We start from the raw sequence: 22,606 nt of genomic DNA on the forward strand, positions 1-22,606 counted from the left end.
TAAAAGGGTGAATAGAAAACAAACAAATGAATGGAAAAGATTCACACGTTTTTTTTTGGGTTTTCGTACCAGGGGTATTACCGTGAAAATCTGCATTTCCACATTGCAATAGCATGCTCATCCATTAGAGAAAGAAAAACACAACCTCATTAAGCTAAACTATTTATCATAAATCATGTGAAAGCGCCAACCATGCATGTGTGCAAACTCAAACTCATCAAATCTGATCTGTGTCCCCTGTTGGGAAGCATAACATTCAGGTTGTGTTTTGACTTGAATTGAAAGAGAGAGAGAGAGAGAGAGAGAGAGAGAGAGAGAGAGAGAGAGAGAGAGAGAGAGAGAGAAAAGTATTGCAAAAAAAAGAGAAAACATTAATTTACAAGAAGATAATGAGAAACGAGATAACGAGATGCAGATACAGATGTTGTGTTCAACTGGAACAAGACAAAATGAAAGAAGAAGAAACAAAAACTATACAGCACAGCACAGCAACTGAAAACAACAACAACAAACAACAAAACACAAATGTTAACAAGAGTGTGAACACAGAAATAGGAATTAACAAAGAGGAAACACGAAAAAAGAAAGCGAAAACAAGGAAACAACAAAACATAGAAACATAACAAAACAAGTGACAAAATAGCCGACAATTGTATAAAACAGTAAAACCCGCCAAGGGTATGTGGGAAAGGGAGAACATGTAACAAAACAAAACAAAAACAAACAGAAAATACCGAATGCGGAATATATAAATGAAACAAGCAAGCAATGAAGACAAGCGCAAAGGGGGACAAGTGAAAACATATACTGTAACTGGTTTGTTATTGTTCTTTGAAGCAGTTAAAAGCAAATGAGACAAACAAAACACACACAAACACACAGAAAAACGGAAACCTGTTTCTCGTTTGCTCTGGCTGTCCTTCTGCTAGTGTTTCTTTCCTTTCTGTTAAGTATATTGTTTGTATACCTAAACAATATGTAAGATATAATTGAGAGAAGAGAAAAAAATATGAGAAAAAATACATACAAAAACACAAGGAAACACACATTAAAACCAAAACAGACTTAAAGAAAAAACCGGTAAACCCAAACCGAGAGCAAAAAAGTAAATGAAACAAATTTAACCAATCATCTTCACAGCGTTTCCTCCCCTTAGTTTTTGTGCGTGCGTGTGTGTTTGTGCGTGATTCATCCTTGAACAAATCAAGAAGGATAACATTGAAGGCGACATACACACACGCGCGCGCGGGGTTAGGGCGACAATGAGTTATAATCTATTTGAAATGAAAGTTCTGTTCATTTTGTATCAAAATAAACCTATTAAAATTGAACTTTAACGCTTTGCCGATGATGCTGAATGTTTATCCATCGACGCGAAAGAAAGAAAGAAAGATACGCCTAAGCACTGATCGCGGAAGTTGCCTCGCGCGTGATCTGCGCAACTGTTGGCGCAAAAAAAATGCCTCAAAAGGGTTCAGCGCACGCGCGCGCACGCTCTTGTACATAGATAGAGAGAGATGGTTTTTCTTACACGAAGTTGTTTCTCGTCTGCTAACGTTTGCGCGTGGAGTTGAAGTGATCGTGCAGTAGATGTCGATGACGATCATCATCCTCAATTACGTTTAACCTTCACGCGCATTACAGTGGACTGTGGCGCTGGAGAAACGTACGAAAAAAACACGTTACGCAGGCCAGCAAGAACGGAAGTACTCTGAGAGTTTGAGGGAACGAAACATATGAGATCGATTGAAACAACTGTTTTTTTTGTGTGTCTCGTGTCTTCACAGCAACTGTTGAAGTTTTGGTACTAGGCTCCGCATGACACCACACAACAATCGATTACAAATTGACGTCAGGTGAAAAAAGGGAGTTTTTTTTTTGTTATTCCCCCAATGAGTGGATGGAGCTGGCAAGTGTGTTTTCAAACGATAAGTGTCTTTTTTATAGTTCTGGCGTTGTTTATCTGACACATTTTTCAGGAAGATCAGCAGCTTCGACTTGCAAGCTTGCTTACTTCAGGGCACATAATAAGCAATCCTGTGGCGAATTGCTGCAATTCGTTCGTGTGCACGCCTTCTTTGGTTTGCGACGTTTGACGTCAATTTGATCTCGGCTCGAGATGAGGCAGCAGCAGCAGCAGCAGCAGGCGTTGCAAAAAGCCGCCAATCGATAGCAAATGAGGCACAGAGACGGTTTATAGTTTTTTAGTTATGAGTATGTTGTTATTTTATAGATTCCCTTTTGGCGTATTAACAGCTTTAAATAAGGATTTTCTAAGCATCCTACCCAAGTCACGTGTGACGGATGAAACTTTATTATTCCCTACTATACCCTAGTGTGGGCAAACTTACAACTCCTAACAGCCAAAGAAGGATAAATATTGATCTGCTAAAGGCAGAATCTTTGCATTTAGTAATGCAAACATGTTTGAATGCTTTGGGGCGAGAAAAAGGGGGCCATGGAGTGTAGCAATAGTTTTTGTTTGCTTTACTATTGCACACGTGTGTTTTAGAATCGCAAACATTTATCGATCAGGTGTGGAATTTGATGACTCGATCAATTGCAAATAGTAAACAGTCTTGCGAAATGTGAAGTTTCCTGTGTGATATAAGTAATTTCTATACACTTCACTACGACATTCACTTTGAATGACTATAATTAGATTAGATGTAATTAGAGTTACACTGGCGCTGTGCTGCTGCGGCACGTACCTTGAACCGGGTGCGCTCTAACGCCCTTCTAACGCATCGCCTTCGTGGCGCAATCGGTTAGCGCGTTCGGCTGTTAACCGAAAGGTTGGTGGTTCGAGTCCACCCGGGGGCGGCGAAATTCCTTTTTGTGGTGATGGTGGGTGATGCTAATATTTGAAATAGGCTGTTTGAGAGTAAACATTACTGTATGTTTTGCTGCTTTTCAAACATCGGCAGGCGGCAATTGATACTCTAGGTGGTTTTGAATGATTCACTTGAACGGAACCCCATCCGGTGTGTCATTTTTTTTTATCATCACCATTTTATCAGGATTTCCGATTGATTTTTGTGTCATTTTATAGATTGTTTAGCAGAACTATTATTGAAGCGATGTTTGTTTTTGTTTTACTGTTTTTTTAAATTGTTTCCATTAAATTTTATGTAATATGAAGATTTTTGTTTAAATTTTATGTAAAAATGTATAAAAGATACATTATTTGATTATTAAATTTAATATAGATTTAATAATGTATTCTTTTGGACCTTGACAGATTTGACCTGGGCTACTTTTCTTTCTATATGCACTGATATCACTTAAGATTAGTATGAAAACTGTATAAGCATTTTTTTCTATCAAACCCGGAACAATTCAAGATAGGAAGAAATAGGTATTTTTCCCGATTCGTGTAACTGTACAAAATAGGCTAAAATATTTCATAAAAAAAACCATACTAAAAAATGAACGTGACATACGACATGTGAAAGATTCGATCAAGAATTATCCCAAGAGAATGCTTCTATAATTTTATGAACTACAAAGTATTTTATTAAAAATATATATATATATTTACTTACCAGATATTTTTTCGACAGCTACATACAGTACAAACAGCAACTTGCCTCGGCCTACTCTTTCCAAGTATCCTGAACTTGTCTGTTGCATTTGTACGAGCAACCTTAATATCCTTTCTGGTGACGATAAAACCATACCGTGTCATGATGGCCACTGGAGCCTTCCAATCCTAAATCTTTACACATTCGCTACATGATGATCCCGAAAAGGCTGTTCTCATTTATAATTACATTTAGCACACGATTTACTCATTAATTTACAGCAACAATTGCACTTGTCTTCAGCGACTTGATCTAAGCTATTTGTCCACCGGCGATGATGTAAAGACAACTGAGTAAAGTCCTTCAAAGCCAACTATGACGGATGTTCGAATATTTTAAAAACGAATGCGAAAGTGCTGCATTTGACATTCATTCCATTCGCCCCTCCACGTTATTCGCCGCCGTGGGGTCTTAATATTTGTTCCTTTATTTTAACGAATAATTAAAGAGAATTACTCAAAGCGTGATTAAACAGTGTTTCGAAAAAAGAAAAGATGATTTGATCTAGAAACCAGCAGCTGCTTCAAGACCACCGGGAACGGGAAGGAAAATATACATCGGTAAACCATAAAGCAGCATAATTCTCGCACATTTTCCCACCACATTAACAACCGCGTGTGTGTGTGTGTGACCATGCCGTAATTAGTGTTTTGCCATAGACGGTAGCGTTTTGTGGGACACTTTTATTCGGCCTGTCGCAAACGTGCCAGACGTGCGTTGAGCTCATCCTGTTCCGTGGATGCTTGCGTCGAGGCACCAATTGCGACCGATGACGGTCCGGATGGAAGTTCCATGTTGAGTTCAAGGCTGTAGTAAAACGAAAATTGCACATTAGAGCGTACCTTGGAGTTGGAAAATCTCATCAAATCAATCTCAACATACCCAGCCTCGTCCGCAACTCGCTGCATCAGCGACTCCACGTCGTTCTGCGGCACGGCCGTCGTCGTCGTCTGCGACATGGTGTTCTCCATGTACGAGCTCTGCACGTCCAGATCCTCGAACTGTGACTCGAACTTGTCCATCAGGCCGGAGATCTTCTCCAGGTTCATGCCCTTCATCGCCGCATCCATCGCCTTCACCACGCCCGCCATCGAGTTCGTCACGTTGCGGGTGGTGAGCGCGGTCTGCACCCGGCTGGCCACCGCATCGACCCGCGCACTCATGCGCAGATAGTTGAGCGATTGGCTCTTCTGTCGGATCGCGTTTTCGGCGTGGATGCGGGCCACCTCCGTGTTGCCCTTCTGGATCGCTTTCTTTGTCTTCAGTATTTCCGCCTTTTCTTCCTTCTCGCACTTTTTCGCGTTCCGCTCCAGCTCCTTCACTGCAAATTTAAGATTAAACAAGTGTTCTGCGAAATGGGGTAGGGGGGAATGGGTTAAGGAAACAATTCGCTGTTTAATCTTTTAAAAAATAGTTGATTCACACGGATCTTCTTTGGATACATGGAATGCGAGTGACAAGTGAAGGAATGCAATTGATCGCTTTGAAAAGGATACTCTCCATGGCCGACATTTTGTTACGGTTTTTCTTAACTGTGCTTTGGGGAGGTACGGCAGAAACTACACAAACAGCCAAAAGTCCAAGGAAAAGGTGGCCTAATTATTAAATTAATAGGGTTTCACGACCGCAAGGTTGCGGATGAGTCACTATCGAGATTTCGTATGTTTTCAATTGGATTGCGATGTAAACATTGACCGTTTGACAGCGCGGTTCGGTTCGTGACAGTTCGGCAAATCGAAAGCACTCGGTTTTTGCTGCAGGGTTCAACATTTGTTTGCTGCAGGGTACAATCCGTACGACGAGTGGTAATTTTTTAACATTAAACTCGATAAAATAAGAGATTGCTATTAGATAGTGTAAGAGAATTGAATAAAATTGATTATTTTGAAACCTTTTGATCTTAATATGCATCGAAAATGGTCTTTCTTTTTCAAAACCAAATCTTGTTATTGTTTTTGCTGCATGGGCAAGAAGCGCGCGAACAAATCCCGCACAAATAATAACGGACGTTGACCGGTAAAAACAATAGTAATTGGTTCTTTTTGGCACAATTTTACATTTATCTGATGTTTTATACATTTCTGATACACTTCCAAACATTTTTTCCATCTAGCATGCACATACGTTGCTAGGGAATACGCAACATCCACTCCAATATTGCTTTCACGTAGTAATATTGCACGATGGACAACAACGAAGAAGGTATATTTACTGCAGTGTAAAGCATGTACCGCAGAGTCACACAATAATAATAAAAAAACGATTTATCCTTCAAACAGATGAATGTGGCGAGGTCATCGAATCGTCCCAGGTCCCAAGCTTCGATCAAAAATTCGTCTAACACGGCCAGACTATCGCGTCATGTTAAATCCTGTAGAAAAGGAGAAACGGGACAGAAAAGACAAAAAGAAACCACCCAAACGGATACGGGACAACAAAAGCGTTTCGCAATGTCTTCGGCAAGCGTGGACACTGCCAAGTAAAGTGGCATTGCCTGCTACCACCAGTGCCACCGCAACCAAAATCAACAAACAGCAGCAGCAAGCAGATGAACAGCCCGATGAAGAATACATAAAAATCGCCACCCAGCAAGAGCCTTCGCAAGCGGCCGTTGGCATTCAAGCCATTCCGTCGGTAAGCTTGTTCGACCGGCAGCAGGATGTGTTGGCACGGTACATCTTCAACGAAACGACCGAGGCGCAGATCGACCGCCAGCTGCAGCAGTTGCTGGACGGGTTTCAGGCGGAGTACGAGAGTAAGTGTGCCGAGCTGGAGGGTTCACCGCCGCCGGGAGTGCGGCCGGGCGAGCACGATGCTAACGATGAACCACTACAGGCGACATGTTTGCCCGCTACGAGTGCCAAACCAGTTGCAACGATACGGAATAATTCACCAACCGGTGCTTTATCGCCTCCACTACTAACAGACAGTGAACCATTCATAATGCCTGACTTTAGTAAGGAGATTGCTCAGCTGGAAGACATGATGGAATTGGACAGCCCGCAGCGGCCTGTTCCCGAGCTGGATCCACTTGTTCCCATCGTCGAAATACTGGAGGAGCCTCGAAGAGTCGTGCAACAGGTGGTTGTTCCTACGGTGACCGAAAACGCTTGCCTCGATCTGTCGGTACAGAGGGAAAAAATAGATCACGTGAATCGTGTACCAACCGCCATGAGCATCGATGAGGAATGTACAAGGGCGCATCTAATTCGACCAGCCTACGTACCGGCAGTTCCTGCGGCGGCGGTTCCACCAAACTCGCAACGCTTCGATGACATTCTCGACCTTCGCGTTTCAACACCATGGAAGCCTCGTTCGGCGGCCGTTACGGTGGCTCCTTCCAAATCCGCCTGCAAACCGCTCGCCGACACGGCTGAACTCGGCACACAGACCAGATGGCAGCGGCGAAACGTTGGCATTCAGCACCGTCCGCTAGCTTCGTTCGATTTCACCGATCGCAACCTGATCGTGCTGGCACAGGCACTCGAAGCCGATCCGGCCCGGCTGAAGTGTAAAATGCGAAGCGTTGTGAAATCGTCCGCCGAACCGATCTGGCGGACGCGCGATCTTGCGGCAGTATTTTCCCTGGCCGATCCTTACTATGCGAATTTGAAACAGTTCCTATAAAGGACGTAAGCGGGCGGCGGCATCTGTGCTTTCGGTTCGGAATCACGCTCATCGTCGCTGGATCGTTGGAAATTATTACGGATTCTTCACCTTTATTTCTGTTCGCCGTACTCTAGCGCAGAACGCATTAGAAAGAGGGTTGTTTGTGTGAGAGGAGGGAAATTTAATAATTCCTACTAGCTTCCTACCAAAAACAAAACACGCTGCTACACCCTCTCCTCAAAAAAACCGGAATTTAAATATTGCCACTCGCCATATCGAAAGAGGACCAACGCCACCCTTAGGGCTTTTGCTTCCTCCTTTTCACTAAATCATCGCAATTTTTAACGCTCTCTTTCTCTCTCGCTCTGTTCGCTAAATCCTTTCGCATTCTGTTTCATTTAGCTACGCCAACCTTCCTCACCCTCATAACTATAAACCGTTCAATACCATGGATATCTCTTTATCTTTTCCCCCCTAACAAATGTTAACATTCTTCCCGCTTTTCTTTACCACTTTTTTGCACTTTTCCTCCCTAATAATGCCCGGAAGCTTTTAGTTTTCGCTTATCAAAACGACCGCAATTTTAGGAATCACCTTTCCTATATGCACCATCACCCATTTCGTTCGCCCAATTGCTTTCTAACCGGATGCGGCAACCGGTTGTGGATGGGGGAGTTAAATAAATGGAATTCACTACACCACAACGGAACGTGTGTCACAATATTGTTGTTCAAACTGAACAGCACTGAGGCGCACGGAGACCCGCGGGGAAGAGAACGCTGTGTGGGCAATTAAATATCTTATAAGCTGGTTCGCTTCCTTTCTCCCCGTCTCCTAACACGTTGTTGATCACAGTGTCCTCGTTGGAGGCTAAAAGGAAGAGCAAAAATAAGAAGACAACGATTAATATTCAACTCCAACTAGTGATGGGCAAAAGTGGGCACAAATCCGGAGTCGACTACGATCCAACTCCGATAATTTCGTAACCGACTTTGAAAGGTAGGTTCGCCCAGCACTGTCCGGAGTCGTTGAGAATCGTTCGGAATCGCCCGGAGTCGTTCGGAGTCGTTAGGAGTCATCCGGAGTCGTCTGCAGTCGCCTGGAGTCGGCCGGAGTCGATCGGAGTTGGAGTCATTCGGAGTTGTTCGGAATCGGAGTCATCTGAAATCGCCCGGAGGCAACCGGGGTTCGTCCGGAGTCGTTCGGAGTTATCCGATGTCGCCGACGTCTGAAGTCGGCCAGAGTCGAACGAAGTCGGAGTCGTCAGGAATCGTTTGAAGTCGGAGTCATCTGGAGTCATCTGGAGTCGTCCGGAGTCGGCCAGAGTTGTCCGAAGTCATCCGGAGCCGTCTGGAGTTATCTGGAGTCATCTGGAGTCGTCCGGAATCGTCCGGAATCATCCAGAATCGGTTGGTGTCGGAGTCGTTCGGAGTCGTTCATAGTCGGAGTCACCTGAAGTCGCCCGGAGCCCGGACTGGAATCGGAGTCGGTCGGAGTCAACAGGAGCCGTCCGGTGCAATGTGATGTGCACATCCGACTCCAAACAACTCCGGCCAACCCCGGACGACTCCGGCTGACTCCGACTACGGGCAGAATTAGTCGTTCGGATTGTGCCGGAGTCAGATCAGAGTCGTGGGTGCGCTTCAAAGAGCACATCACCAACTCCAACACACTTTTTTAGAGGGGGATGCCACTTACATGAACAAACACCATCTTCGGCATCCACCGTTGCACAAGCGAGGCCAGCTCCGCCTTGCGCTGGCTTTCCATACCGTCCGCTATCACATCCTCACCGGATGGTGGTGGTGGTGTGGTCGTAGCACCAATCGTTCCCGGCACTGGGTCCGCCGCCAGTTTTGCCGGTGCTGCTTGCGTTCCTGCCGCTGCACCTGCCGATCCGGGGGTGGCCGTCGGCGTAGCTTGAAAGCTTTGATACTCTAGCTCTAGTTCGGGTAACGGTTGCCAGCCGGCTTTTAGCGGGCAGAGGTTAAACAGCAAATCGTACGAGGAGTACGCAAATATCGACACGTTCAGCTGGAATGTGGAGAGCATTTTTAGGGTACAGTTGAACGGGTAAGTGTCCTGTGGCTTTATCGTCCATACCTGTCGATGGCCGGCAAACATGAAACTATCCGAGCTGTTCAGTATTGCTTGCAGGTGCAGAATCCTTCGCGTCGGGTTCCGCAACGTGATGCGCAGCGTCATTGGCAATCGTACGTACATCCGCTGTTCGATGTAGCAGTACAGATTAAGGGGTGGATCGATGACTTCTACAGTGAGAGAAAACGATTGCATTAAGCTTCTCCTGCTCAGAAAACACTCCCACTGTTCCGACTTGCTCGCTTACCGATTCCATTGATGATAAATTTCGACTCATTCACCACGTTCGGCGTCCGGGACCGGCACCACCGCACGCAGTACATGCCAAAGATGGGCCACGTGCTACCGGCCGCCACCGTACTGCCCGTCCCGTCGGGCCGATTGCACTGCGCGTTGATGAACCCGTTCCGATCGTTGTTCGTCAGCTGCACACAGTCCAGCGCCCGGTTGTAGATGGTTTTGGTGACATTCTTCCCGGCGGTCAGTTCGTCACCGACGGTGGCCGCTTTCGAGCCGCTGACGGCCGACGCATCGTTCAGGGGCAGTGGTTTCACCTTGAAATCGTCCACACTCCCCGTGGAGGTGGTCATGCTGGTGGCGTTGCTGGGCGTTGTCGCCGCCGGTCCGCCCTTGGCTGCAGTGCCGTCAGCGTCCCCCGGTGCGTTGGTGGTCGCAGTATCGGCCAGGGCAGCATGTGAGGGATGATGGGTTAGTGATTGGTTCATCTGATTGGTTAGCTGTGCGCTGGTGCTACCGATGATCGTCGCATTGGTCGGCAGTTTCGAGAGAAGGTTCTTGTTGTACTGCTCCTCGGTCGGTCGGTTCGAGGGTAAGGCCGCTGCTGCTGCTGCTGGTGCATCGGGCGACCGGGACCGGTTGAACACGAGCCGGGTGTCGGTGGACTGGTAGTCGCCGCGCGACACCCAATCCCGCGTACAGTTGATGGCGCTGAGTAGCTTCAGCTCCTCGAACCGGTTCGCCGGTCGCAGACCGGTTCCACTGATGGAAGCACCCCCTTGGTACGGTTTCTCCACTATATTATGATCCTACGAAAGTGGGGGGAAAAAGCAACGGAAGGAAATGGTATAAAAACGAAGGGAAAGCAATCGCTGTGCGTCCCACACTCACACTAATAAACTGCGTTTCGAGTATATCGATCGGATCGGGCGACTTAACCTCCACGTTGATGCGCAGCAGAAAGTCTTCGTCCCGATACGCCTGCCCCAGCGCCTCCCGGCTGAGCGTGTAAAACCGCCCGGTCAGCTTGATCTCCTCCACGCACGGTACCACCACCGTGTCCTCCTTGATCTTGCGCACCACCTGCCCGTCGGTGTCGAGGAACTCGATCTTGACGTTGTGATTGTTCACGTACTTGGCTAGATTCTTCTCGTTCGCCAGCAGCCGTGCCAGATCCTCCTTTTCGCTGTTGGGCGTGGAGGGTGAATCGGCCGCAGCGCTGGGCCCCCCACCGTTCGCGACGCTTCCTCCACATGGCTCCGTTTTGCTTTGGTGTAAATTTTCCATCTGATAGTACATGCGCTGCTTCAGCTCGATGTTGCCCGCCACCAGGCTGGCGAGGTAGTACGAAACGGTCGTGGACGATTGCATCTGCAGCTCGCCGATGTCGATCTGTACGTGCGAGTGGATCTTCTGCAGCGGATGGTTCAGATCGGTTGTCAGGAATACTAAAGAGAGAGAGAGGAAATACATCTCAGTAGGCCGTACCGTTACGTTGGTAGGGCGTAAGTTACCATTGTTGCGTAGCAGCTGCGGTACGCTGATGCTCACGCCGACGTTTTGCAGGCAGAGGTCGGACTGGTTAAAAATTTTCGTCGTCACCTGGTGGAATTCGTTCGTCAGCATCGGCTGATTCGTTGGCTTGGTCTGCGAGCCAAGATGGAAGCTGCAAAATAAACGGAAAAGAGCGTTAGTCGCAATTAAAATCAGGCCTTTCTCACTTGTTTATGCCCACAAACTCACGTTGGAATGATGTAGCACGAGCTGATGATGCCGATGCTTTCCATACAATCCTTGTGCGGGTTGTACGATTTGAACGGTTTGCTCGCGTTGAGCTTCTCGCGCACCGACAGCACCGCGTACGTGCTATCCGAGCCCATCTGCAGCTCCAGCCGGAAGATGTGCACGTCCACGCTCTCCGCGAACAGGTACCGCTCGCCGACGAACAGCACCCGGTAGCACTTTTCCGGCTCCAGTATGAACTCCTCGAACGGTTTCGCCGACCCGGTCGAGCTGTCGGTGGGCGGCGGACCGGCATACTCCGCGTACTGTGATGCGTTGATCCGGACGCTGCTCGATTTGAGGTCGGTTAGAAGGATGGAAAAGTTTTTCAGCTTCAGCGGGACCTCCGTCAGCGAGCGGATGTACAGCAGGAGCTGCAGCTTTTCGTCGTTCTTGATTTGACGCTTCTCGAAGGTCAGTCGACACTCGACCAGCTCGTTCAACCGATCGAGATCCAGCTTGATGGGTGTGTTGAAGGAGGTCAGCGCCGTCTCCCAGCTGTTGGACAGCTCGGGTGCAATCAGGCTGCTCGAGACGGGCGATACGCGCTGGAATGGGAAGAGAAATGAACGTTTTAATAAGAAAATTCGACTAACATGAAAGCCCCTACATACATGGAACACCTTCCAGAGGTTCTCCAGCACGATTATACGCTCCTGCTTGTCCATCGCAATGTTCGGCGAAAGCGCCTCGATGCTGCACGCAACAAAGTCCGGCACCGACGCGGACAGGTACGCCGAATGGAGCGTCTTCAGCAGCACCTGCGTAAAGATCGTGTACCACTTGTCCACCCGGTAGTCGGTCAGCATGAGCGAGTACAGCGTGAGTGCCTTCGAGTGATCGCCACTCTTCAGGTACTCTTCCGCCATATCGATCGCTAGCTTTTTGCGAAACCGCAGGCACCGGTACACCTTAAACTGAGCCATCGCTTTCCCCAGCAGGCCAATGATTTCGCCCGAATGGTTGTAGGACTTTTCGTTCTCCTGCACCAAGCAGATGATCTGCTGCTCGGACACCGGTTCGCCCGTCTTGACGCTTCCCCTTATGCCGAAAAAGTCACTGTACAGTGCCGAATTGTTTATCGTGCCAAATTGCTCGCCAGTGCCGGCCGTCCCGAGCGCGGTACACTGGAGAAACGCTTCCTTCCTCAGCCCGATGTACTCGGCCGCCTTGTGGAAGTAGATGCCCGGGTGTTGCGTTTGCAGTGGCGCCAGCCCGTTCTTTACCGCGTCGCAGAACAGCTCCGCAAACGCGCTGTACTGTACGCTCAGCCAGGCGTAATGCTCAAACAGCAGCTCCTTGAAGCCCGACCGCTGGCGGTACTTGCCGATGTGGTTCTTGAACTGCGAGATGGAATCTTTCGGCGCGTTCAGGCGGAAGAACAGCTTGCACATCTTGTAATTGACAAAGCCGGCGATGGTTTTCAGCTCCAGACAGTTCGTGTCGACGATTCGCACATCGTCCAGGAAGGTGTACGTTTGCCGGTAGTGCCGCAGCGCGTTCGACTGGTCGAGCTTCAGCTCCGAGATGAAGCCGAGCTTGAACTGGTGGCGTATCTTGAGCAGCGTGTGCGCATCGGTCAGCTGGTCCCGGTGCAGGCGTATCTGCTTCATCATCTGCGTGTAGTACGATTGAGCCAGCTCGAGGAAGGCCGACTGCAGGCGAAAGATGTGCCCCATCAGATGGTCGTTGTGGGGCAGCACGAACAGCATCTTCGCGTTGATGTCACAGTTGCTGGTGAGCTGGGCGGCCCGTTCCGACGCGAGCATGTCCTCGCCCTGCTGCAGATAGTTGCTGCGCTGGAGCAGGGCAATCGCGATGCGCGTGTGGCGCCCCTGGAGCGAGTTCTTCAGCACCTGTATCGTGGCGGCACACTGGAGCTGCTTCTCCGTCCACTGCGGATCGTTCCATTCCAGGTCCTGGAACAGTACCACCACGGCGGGCAGAACGTGCAGGTGCTTCAGCATCCAGTTGCGCTTGAGTATTCCCTTCGGTGTGTACCATTCGTACGACTGGTGTTTCGGCTTCGAGACAGGAAATTCATAGTTGGCGGGCAGCAGCTTGTACTGGATGGATTCGGTGTCGGGCTTTTTGGCGTTGTTGAACGCATCCCACACCGTCTTGTGCACGGTACTGCGCTGCACATCCAGCCCGGACAGTCCGACCAGCGGGGCGGCCGTCGTCAGCAGTTCCGACGGCAGGGCACTGGCATCGAGTGACATTCCGTCCTGGGGGTTGGTTCCGTCTCCACCGGAAGAGACGACTTCAACTCGTGTGTGTATGCGGGCTTGAGAGTACGCTTATCTTCCCAGCCGGGGAAAAACAAGGAAGAGTGATTGAAGGAACAATCCGTCGATGGGATGTGGCCACCGTGAATGTACACACACACACACACGCGCACACGTACGCAGGCACACTGCCACCGAGTCCGAATCACCAGCTGTGCCACGGAATCCGATGATTGTACCGCATAACGCGTAATCCGGACGAGCTGCGTGCCGAGGGCGCTCGGGAGGGGACGTCTTTTATCGGAACGGGGGCGGCACCAACGACCTCCGCCGATAACAAACTTCGTGCTGGGTTCGCTCGTCCCGTTCTAATCACGGTTTTAGCTACTTTTATCAATAGAATAGCAAAATAATACAGTGCAGAGAAAAACCCCGTATAGATGACAAGAAGTGTGCACGGTGGTCGCTCCAGGGGCCATGCGTGCTGTCAGCCGGGATGGGGTTTTTATTGTATAAAAAAAAGGTTTTACTCAAAATTTGATGAAATACTATGTTTTTATGAATTTGTTAGTAGGAGACGGCAAAACAAGTAAAAAGTAGAAGAGTTTTTAATATATTTTGTTAAAAATACCAAAACAAACCAATGGTATTTTGCTTGAAAATAATACGCTATGGTAAACTTTCTTGATTTCAATTTGAAACGGGCACGGGTAAAAGACGTTGCCAATAAACTGCTTAATACCCTTATCTTGTTTTGAAAGGATAAAATTAAGTTTGCATAATCTAAAAAGTTTTTCAGTTGCATCCTAAATGCAATAGATTAAGAATGAATTAGTGAATAAGAAAAAGTCCATGCAATAACAGCAAAAATGTCCAAAACATTTCAGCTAAGCGGCACAAAAGCCCAAACCAGAAACGCCTAAACAGGTTTTAAGTGACTTAAGCTTTCGTTCTAAATGAAATTCTAAACGATGCACTAAATGGTCATATCACGAATAAACCACTCGAAACTAGAAAAAGGTTGAATTTGTCATCATATTTGTGAGCTAATTTGTGTATTCGTAAGAGCTTTCATCATTTCAAAGCTTCTACCATTAAGGTTGAAGATCAATCGTTGTTCAAGAGTTAATATTTGGTAAAACAAAGACTGACGGACGAAATTGTACATTATTAGAAGTATGGTAATCAACAACAATTTCAAAAAAAAAATTGTCAAAAAGCTATAAATACTAGCTATACAGCTTTTAATACTTGACAGAATAATCTCCGAAATGGGAGATATTCTGAATAAAAAAAAACTCGCTACAGATGTGATATACACTACAATCAAGGCAAAATCAATACGATAATGAACTCAGAACAAATAACACATCCTGATAAATCTGTAGATTAAATTTCATTTTTATTACAGCAAGTCAAATGTTCAGTTCCCCCGGTTCCAATATCTCTCTCCCTCCCTTGCCTAGAGTAACAGCTTCATCTAATCAGAACCATGTTTTGTTTTTAATATTTTCCATTCCAACCCATCGATCCGGGTTGGGCGCAATTTTGTATTGACTTTGACCCTCCCCCTTATCAACTGATATAGACAAAAACGAACTTGAAAAACGATACTTAAACTCATTACCTACGTAATTTGCACAAAATTGTTGTTCATCACCTTTTCTCTGTGTTCACTGTGTTTCTTCTCCTGTACTCGCTGCACTTTATCAATTATCGTTATTAGTTAAATAGCTTATTATCTATCGATTTTTAAACGATTTCTATCTCACCACCCATCTCGCATGTGCCTGTTTTTTTCTTCTTGTGTGTGTGTGTGTATCTGTACAGGGAGTGCAATTCTTACACGAATCTTATCACCTAAAACAGTTTCCCATCCATCTATTCATCCCGCCTTCTCTTGGGGCGCATTGTAAATGACACAGTGTTGCCCGGCTGGCTGACGATGGCATTTTAATTGCATTGAAAACGCATTCACTCTTTTGTTTTTAGTATGTATTTTGCAATCCATCGGTCTGGCTGACCATCGTTCACAATGCACTATGATTGTAACTAATTGAACGGACAACAAAAAAAAAAAGAAAGAAACAATTCACCTCCTCTCTGCTTCCATTGGCCTAATAATATATGGTTTGTTTTGTTTGTTTCGGAAGTTATCCTATTAACTACGGAAAGGGAAAAGGGATTACGATTTGGTGGGAGATAGACAGTATGAATGATGTTGGTTTTTAGTACAAGTACGGTAAGACGTTTTTCTTTCCCCAGAATGTTTTGCTTTGTTTTGTCGCGGTTGTTTTAACCCAGTGAATTCTTATGCCTGTGATGTACGCTTCGATTGAATGTATTTTTTTTAATTAGCTAAAACAAATACATACACACACATTACACGGGCTGAGTGTGGCTGAGTTGGTGATCGCATTGCAATACTAAACGATACTGCGTTTTAATATCTCTCTACCGATCCCTTTTCTCTGCGCCACTGCATTACTATTCACAACACGAGGGTTTGTTTTGTTTGTCGTTAATGTAAAAACTAGTTTTCTCTCTGTGTGTGTGTTTTTTGTTGTTCTCAGTTTTAGTACAAGTTATACGATCGGGTTGAACAGATAAAAAGATCGCGTTTTCAGAACTGACAATAGTTTCGAGCATTGCAGTGCACTAATAGTGTGATAGTGTATGATAGTAGTAATCGGAAGAAGTTGTATTAGTAGACGTAGAGTGATAGAAGTAGTAAAAGTTTGCAGTAGGGAACTTAAATATGGCAAACAGATAGCTCTCTCTCTCTCTCTCTCTGTGGTACTGACTGCGAATATTGGGCACTGCATGAAGAAATATGTCATCAAAATCATGTATCGGCAGCGCAGACTTACTAAGAGAAAAGATTAAGTAGATCTATACTCAGAGGCTCAAACTGAATGGCTTTTGATGGATTGAGAGAGCGAGAGAGGGCGCTATCGATTTTAATTTGACTATCAACATGGCGAGGGCTGACTTGAATTGAATTTGACTGGCTGCTGCTCCTCCTCCTTCTCTTTCTCCGTCTGACATGGCTAGAAGACTTGGTAAAGGGGGCGCTTTGTCACGTTTGCTTTGTTCATGTTTGTGTTAATTGAATCGCGTTACATTGCTCACATTGCTCACCTTAACCACTTAAACACATTAACGCCCCCGTTTAGGCTCTCTTAGTTTCTTGTACTTTACTTACTTGCTACTTACTGAATTGTGTTTTGTTCCTTTTTTTCTCTTCTTTTCTTGTTTTGTTTAGCTTGACATTAGCGTCACTCAGCGTTGACATCCGCTTGACGCTTTACCATATGTTACAATAATTGCTAAACAATTAAAACGTAAAGTAATAAAAAAACTGCCAGTTAAAACAATTCGCTAATGTAACTAGTAGTACGGGTTCGGACTGTTGTTAAAATTACTTATTATCATTATTTTCATTCATCTTCAGTTTCGGGCAGCGCGTTCACTGCAGCCTGCAGTGTGGCGCCTGGCTGGGGCTGTGTTTCTCTTGTCCAGCTTGTTTGCTTGTTAGCTTTGTTTTTTTTTTTATTGGTTTTTCTTATTTTAAGTTTCGTTTTTAAAATTTCCACTCTCCAGCATGCCAATTACCCACATTATGTTAGCTTATCTATTTAGTTCCTAGCTTATTTATCATCTGCATTGTGTATATGTTTGGAGAGTTTCGGAACCTGTCTGTTCGTTCGCAAATCGGCTCCGCCAGATATGGATTTCGCTCTGATTTCGATGAATTTCGCAGCCGATGGATGGGACTATTTCGAGGCAACGGCTACTTCTTGCGTGTCACTGGCGCGATGTACCGATGGCGCGACATTAGCGATGCGCTGAGTATTGTGAGCAGGGTGTAGTATGAGGGTTCCTGGGGGATTACTTCTTGCGCTTGCAGAGACTGTTGGGGTGGTTTTGCTTCTTTTGTTTTTACAGTGCGCTGATACTCTGCAAATATTGGCTGTACTCCTTCTCGTTGGCAAACTCGTGTTGGCTGAAAGGATCGAGAATGAAGCATTAATTCAATTATTAATTAAACCAAATATCAAGAAACAGGTGGATCTGCATGTTGCAGGTCCTAAACATGTAATAACAATAGTATAACGCCTTCAAGGAAGATTGCTCTCCCACGGCTTACATTGTGATAGTTATTCACAAGAATCCATTACACTGCCACTAGAATGCTGCACGCTCCCCATCCCTCACAACCTACCTGGTGGTGTCGCGTCGCTTCCGTCTTCGGTCTTGCGGGACCGCCTCGACGCACAGCACCACGAACCGATTATCACAGGAGTACCGTTCCTGGTCTAGCAGTTTGTTACCGAGCAAACTGCTGGCCAGCCCGACCTTGTCCGGCGTCTGCGAATGCCACGCGTCACAGTACGTGTCTATCGCACGCTCGCCGTGCGCACTGGAACCGTGCCACACCAGCTTCTGGGGCCTGCCGAGGAGATGAGAATGCAACAGAGGGCGTTAGTGTACGGGTGGGGTGGGAGGATTAGTAAACTGGATATAGTCGGAATGAAACACGATGATGGATGTTTAAAATTGGTAAAATTGCTCTCTTATTATTATTTAAAAAGTAGTGTAACTTGTATCTTGTATGCACCATATGTAAGGTCTTTTATGAATTCTTTACTTTTTCATCCACTAAAAGGTTTTTGATTAAAAATAGGCATACACATGTGCACAATGTTAAACAGTGGACTCTTCTGTTAAAAAATGGAATAACTTAATACATTGTATAAAATAAATCAAATACAGTAAGTGACCGCTAACTGGATGTGTTTTAACTGGAGTGATTTTTAACTGGAGGTTCGCTAACTGGAGTGATTCTCAGTTAACGAACACTTAAACGTCAAAACATGAAACATCCGGAATCTCATGAAGAGAAATTTGTCGCTAATGTGCATTTTTGGAACAAATTTAGGGTCTTTTGTCTACGTTTGCTATTAATTTATGTTATTACACGAATTACTATACTTTATATCAACATAAATGAAAAAAAGATTGGTATGTTTATTCCAGTCAACGCCAATCAAAACAATCAATCCATAGAAACGTCACTCCAGTTAGCGAACATTGTTCGTCAACTGGAGCATGTTTACCTCTCAGTTAGCGGTCACCTACTGTACAGTGGAACGCCATTTATTCGGGCTTAGCGGGACTCGACTTCGCCTGGGTACTCGAAAAACACGGACAATGGGACCAACTCTATTTTGTATCACAAATTCTGGAAGTTGTAGTATTTTAGTAAAACCTAGTCAGTTTTTGTGAAATTCATGTTTTGTCAAAGAAAAAAAAAATTAAATTCGCTATGAATTTTAATGTGTTTTTGTGCTATGATATTGATTTTTTACAAATATCCTCTTAGCTCAATACAAAGATGACATTGCGTGCCTGTCATTTCTCAACAGCATGGATATAAGGACAGCCGAATTTAAGGCACCCGGATACACTGCGTTCCACTGTAGTTGATGAAATTTTGATGATTCACATATTAAGGATGATTAAGAGTGGACAAAGGCTAGAATTCTAATTATGCCCTTCTAGTAACTTAGTACCCTTAGACCGTCCCTTAGTAAATTCATAAATATCAACCTTTAAAATTAACTGCTGCTTCTTTTCCGTACACTTGAAGCATGTTTATTGATTGCAATTTCGTACGAAAAGTGTGAAAAAAAAAACAAGAAAAGGTTCCGGGGCAATGCTCAGAATTGAAAGCAGGATATTGATCAGGATGCCCGGGCAGCACACGATGGGGCACCATTTCGCAATCGTTATAAACCAGTAAACCCCGAGCGATACCTTCAATCAAAAGCGGCCAGAGAGCTGGAGCTACGGTCCAATACCATATTCTTGGAAAGTGACCTCCAAAATTTGATTGCTCGGCACCGGTGGATGATCGAACACCGGTGGGTATAATAATGCAAAATTAATCTCCGTATCTTTGCGCCCTCCGCACGGTGTGTGGATCCCACGGTTTTAATACACGTGGCAGTTCAAGAAAGATCCCGAAACTGCATCCGATTTTCGGGGGGAAGGAAGCGCAAGGATATTGAATTTTCATTACCCATCGTTACCGTACTAAAGCTCTTAACAAGATTTCCAAACCCCCCCCCCGCCCCCCCCTTCGCCGAATGTGGCCGGAATAAATTGATCCATTATTTATTGCATGCTCGCACGCTTGTGTCGGTGAGTCCACTCCTCTTCCGGCCATGGCTCCCGATCCATTTATGATCAGGACGGAGAGCGAGAGGGCGTTCATTATTTGGCAGCAAAATCGAATTAAAGTATCAACCTTTCCCCCCCCCCACCATTGTAATCTCCATAAAAAAAGGAAACGAATTCCATTTCACAATCACAATCCTTTATTTTCTTTGCCTGGCAGCCTCGAGTTGGCATTTTCCTTGACATTTGCCCTCTCAAATGTATGAATGCGTCTTTTTTTTTTGCTCTTCCGGGACAGGCCAACAAGCGGCCAGCTGATGTGTAATAATATTTTTCGTATCATGGTGTACCTTTCCCCCCGCTGGCAACAGCCTAACTCTCATCGCCACCTCCTTCTCTGCGCCGAGAAGGTACGGCGCGACAAAACGATATTGCATTTTCGGGTTCTTTTTTACTGTTGAGAAAAATGGGTTAAAACGAGGGAAATTCCAAAGAAAAATTGAAAAGCAGTAAGGTGGAAGAGGTGGGATCGGTGTAAATGGGGATTCAAAGATTCAATTTCAGGAATTCAAAGAAGAAGAAAGGCGCAGGCAGTGATTGACGGGAACGAATATTGAGCGGCCGAAAAATAAACCTGTCACATGGGGAAGCTTTTTTTTCTAGCTGTTCCTTTTTTTCTCTGAGGGAAGAAAGTGTTCCCTCACAACCCCTTACTAGTAGCCCCTCCCCCCCAATCCCCCCTTCACTTATTTGCGGTCCGTTTCTACCCAAAATGATTGGTTGATTTTGTGGATTTACGTGTCAGTTGCCTGTTGGATTGATAAATTTGATTTGACACATATTTTATTGTACGGGTTTGTGTGCGTGCCTGTGTATGTGTGTGCGTGCCTGTGTATGTGTGTGTGGGTAGTTCCCCATGCCAGTGGTTGGTTGTGGGTAAAGTAGTAGGTTCAAATTTTGTGCTTTTTGTTGAGCTTTTAAACCATAAAAAAGCGTTTAAAAAACGGAGAAAAGTCGAACGTTCTCATCGATGCCGAAGGTTATGAAAACGGCCCTTGATGTTGATACAATCTGGCCCCAAAACGTGGCATAGTGATGACCTGCCGACTTGTGCTAGTGCGAAATGATACCGTAGACATTTAATTGGATTTTTGCTGGTCGGAGCAAGAGAATTGGGCCGTTCTTTGGCGTTGTGCAGCAGCTGTACCGGAAGGCTGTCTATCGGCTGAAGAAGGCCATCTATTTATTGCATTCGATAGAAGCCTGATAGAAGAAGCTGTGTTCTAGAGGGGTTTTGTTTGTTTTTATTCATCCACCAACCCACCCGAATATCTTCCCAGTTGTGTGTAGCCGGGACCGAATCGGTCCGGGGCCATCACCAACTTTGGACGCATAAATTATTGGGCATTGATGTGATAAATTGCAAATTATCATGAGAGTCATTTACGGCTGCAGCACGATCATGCGGGCAGGGGGTGGTAGGATAAGCGGTGGCTTTACCCTGGGGCATCGTTGATTTTGCAATCGAAAATCGAACCACCCGGTCGGTCGGTCTGGGCGTTGGATTCGAAAAAGGCCAGGATCATTCGTAGGCCAGCTCGTAGCCAGTAACGATGGTTGAGCAGGGGGAGGGAGTGGGGATGGGGTAATGTTCATGGGGAAAAGAACAACGCTCTTTCCCAAAGAGTGCAATCAGAAATTAGAAATTGATTGAATCGTTTCATGTCATGGATTTTACCCCGACCCCGTGCAAGACAGTACAAACAATAAGACACCTTTGCTAAGCGAGGGAGAGAGAGAGAGAGAGAGAGATAGAGAGAGCGTGTGGAAAGAAGGTGCCAAGATGGGCAAATGGATTGTTTTCCCAATCGGTGCACCTCCTAAATGAAACAAAAACAGTCACTTCCAGCTCTAATGGTTGTTTTCATAGTAAAGGATATTTGTTTGCAGATTGAGAGGTAGGAGGGTTTGGACTGTTGATTTTGCTTATAATGCTTTCCCCGTACAGTCGTCTCTCGTTGCTTTTCTCACGCCTCTTACACACACTCTCTTTCTGTCTCTGGGGTACCATTATTCAGCAAAGTGAACACACATACACACATCACAGCATCCCATATTTTCACACTTCACAAAAGATGGAACCGTTAAAAACTAATCCATGTTGCTCATTATTTTTGTGACACTAATACCCTCTTAATTGGGTCAACGGTCATCGGATGCTGGATGCTGGCGCTCTATCCGCCACCATCCAAAATGGGACCCGCAAGATGGGACGGCTCACAGGCTGGCGCATGTTCGGCTGGCTGGGGAGAAAGGTGGTTCTATAACTTTTCTTCTACCCCTCTCTGGCTCCCTCTCTCTCTCGCTCTTCGTGTCTGTATCTCGTGTGGGGGCCGGTGGGAATTCAAGCCGTAAGCCGATGACAAAGTGACATGTTTTGTGGGTTGTGGTCGGTTGTTGTTTTTTTTTCGGTTGATTTTGTGGACGTCATAACTGAAGGCACGATATAGCTTTGGGCTAGCGATTTTTTTCTCCCCTTTCTTCTGTTTCGTTCCTATATCCTGCGTTTAATGCGTTTTCCTGTCTAATGCTTCCCCCGACCGGGGCATGATGATGTATTGTGTGTGGCGAAATGAAACTACATTAGTGTTTCGGTTGCCATCAGCGCACAGCACAATAAGCCGATGAGAAATTGCGTGTGCATTATCTACGGGGGCTTCATCTTCCACGGTCGGTTGGGTTTTGGCTGCTCGGCGACTGCCAAATCGTAAGTTTGTATATTGAGCTTAGGAGGTGTAGTTTTGTCTCGTAGCGAAATATGAAAAAAACGCCTAGATGTAGGCTATGCGTATGACAAGATTATTAGCTTTTCTAAATGTCAAC

At 45.9% G+C, this 22,606-nt stretch overlaps 4 protein-coding genes and 1 non-coding gene across 9 annotated transcripts in view; 2 read left to right on the forward strand and 3 right to left on the reverse strand.

Annotated features, from left to right (window-relative positions):
• Nucleotides 1–2,749: 2,749 nt before the first annotated feature.
• Nucleotides 2,750–2,823, forward strand: Trnan-guu. The gene has a single exon. It is a non-coding gene; the product is annotated as a tRNA-Asn (tRNA).
• Nucleotides 2,824–3,956: 1,133 nt separating this feature from the next.
• On the reverse strand, nt 3,957–5,289 carry LOC121594130 (charged multivesicular body protein 1b-2). Its single transcript, XM_041917125.1, has 3 exons — nt 5,081–5,289; nt 4,467–4,932; nt 3,957–4,391 (listed from the first exon to the last, which is right to left on the reverse strand). Exons 1-3 carry the CDS (start codon nt 5,094–5,096, stop codon nt 4,268–4,270), a joined length of 606 nt encoding a protein of 201 aa, XP_041773059.1. The 5' UTR covers nt 5,097–5,289; the 3' UTR covers nt 3,957–4,267.
• A 294-nt stretch (nt 5,290–5,583) lies between these two features.
• LOC121592678 lies at nt 5,584–7,234 on the forward strand. Of its 2 annotated transcripts, XM_041914337.1 has the most exons (3): nt 5,584–5,600; nt 5,698–5,786; nt 5,864–7,234. In XM_041914337.1, exon 3 carries the CDS (start codon nt 5,868–5,870, stop codon nt 7,209–7,211), a length of 1,344 nt encoding a protein of 447 aa, XP_041770271.1. In that variant the 5' UTR covers nt 5,584–5,600; nt 5,698–5,786; nt 5,864–5,867; the 3' UTR covers nt 7,212–7,234. The 2 variants fall into 2 exon arrangements, with proteins under 2 accessions (XP_041770271.1, XP_041770270.1); XM_041914336.1 differs by having other exon boundaries at nt 5,598–5,786.
• Nucleotides 7,235–7,603: 369 nt separating this feature from the next.
• On the reverse strand, nt 7,604–14,014 carry LOC121592677 (trafficking protein particle complex subunit 11). 2 transcript variants are annotated; one of them, XM_041914335.1, is made up of 9 exons: nt 11,927–14,014; nt 11,274–11,860; nt 11,045–11,196; nt 10,422–10,978; nt 10,048–10,339; nt 9,541–9,927; nt 9,297–9,463; nt 8,892–9,227; nt 7,604–8,063 (listed from the first exon to the last, which is right to left on the reverse strand). In XM_041914335.1, the coding sequence occupies exons 1-9, from the start codon at nt 13,532–13,534 to the stop codon at nt 8,043–8,045; spliced, it is 4,107 nt and encodes a 1,368-aa protein (XP_041770269.1). In that variant the 5' UTR covers nt 13,535–14,014; the 3' UTR covers nt 7,604–8,042. The 2 variants fall into 2 exon arrangements, with proteins under 2 accessions (XP_041770269.1, XP_041770268.1); XM_041914334.1 differs by having other exon boundaries at nt 9,541–10,339.
• A 909-nt stretch (nt 14,015–14,923) lies between these two features.
• LOC121591560 (collagen alpha-1(XVIII) chain) overlaps nt 14,924–22,606 on the reverse strand; it is a 192,350-nt gene continuing 184,667 nt past the window's right edge. For all 3 annotated transcript variants that reach the window (XM_041912209.1, XM_041912210.1, XM_041912211.1), the window contains 2 exons: nt 17,766–17,993; nt 14,924–17,546 (listed from right to left, as the gene is read on the reverse strand). In XM_041912209.1, coding sequence (XP_041768143.1) covers nt 17,483–17,546; nt 17,766–17,993 — 292 coding nt within the window. In that variant the 3' untranslated portion in view covers nt 14,924–17,482. The remainder of the gene's footprint in view (nt 17,547–17,765; nt 17,994–22,606) is intronic.

This window comes from Anopheles merus, chromosome 2L (genome assembly GCF_017562075.2).
Source record: "Anopheles merus strain MAF chromosome 2L, AmerM5.1, whole genome shotgun sequence".
In the NCBI taxonomy this organism is placed as follows: Eukaryota; Metazoa; Arthropoda; class Insecta; order Diptera; family Culicidae; genus Anopheles; species Anopheles merus.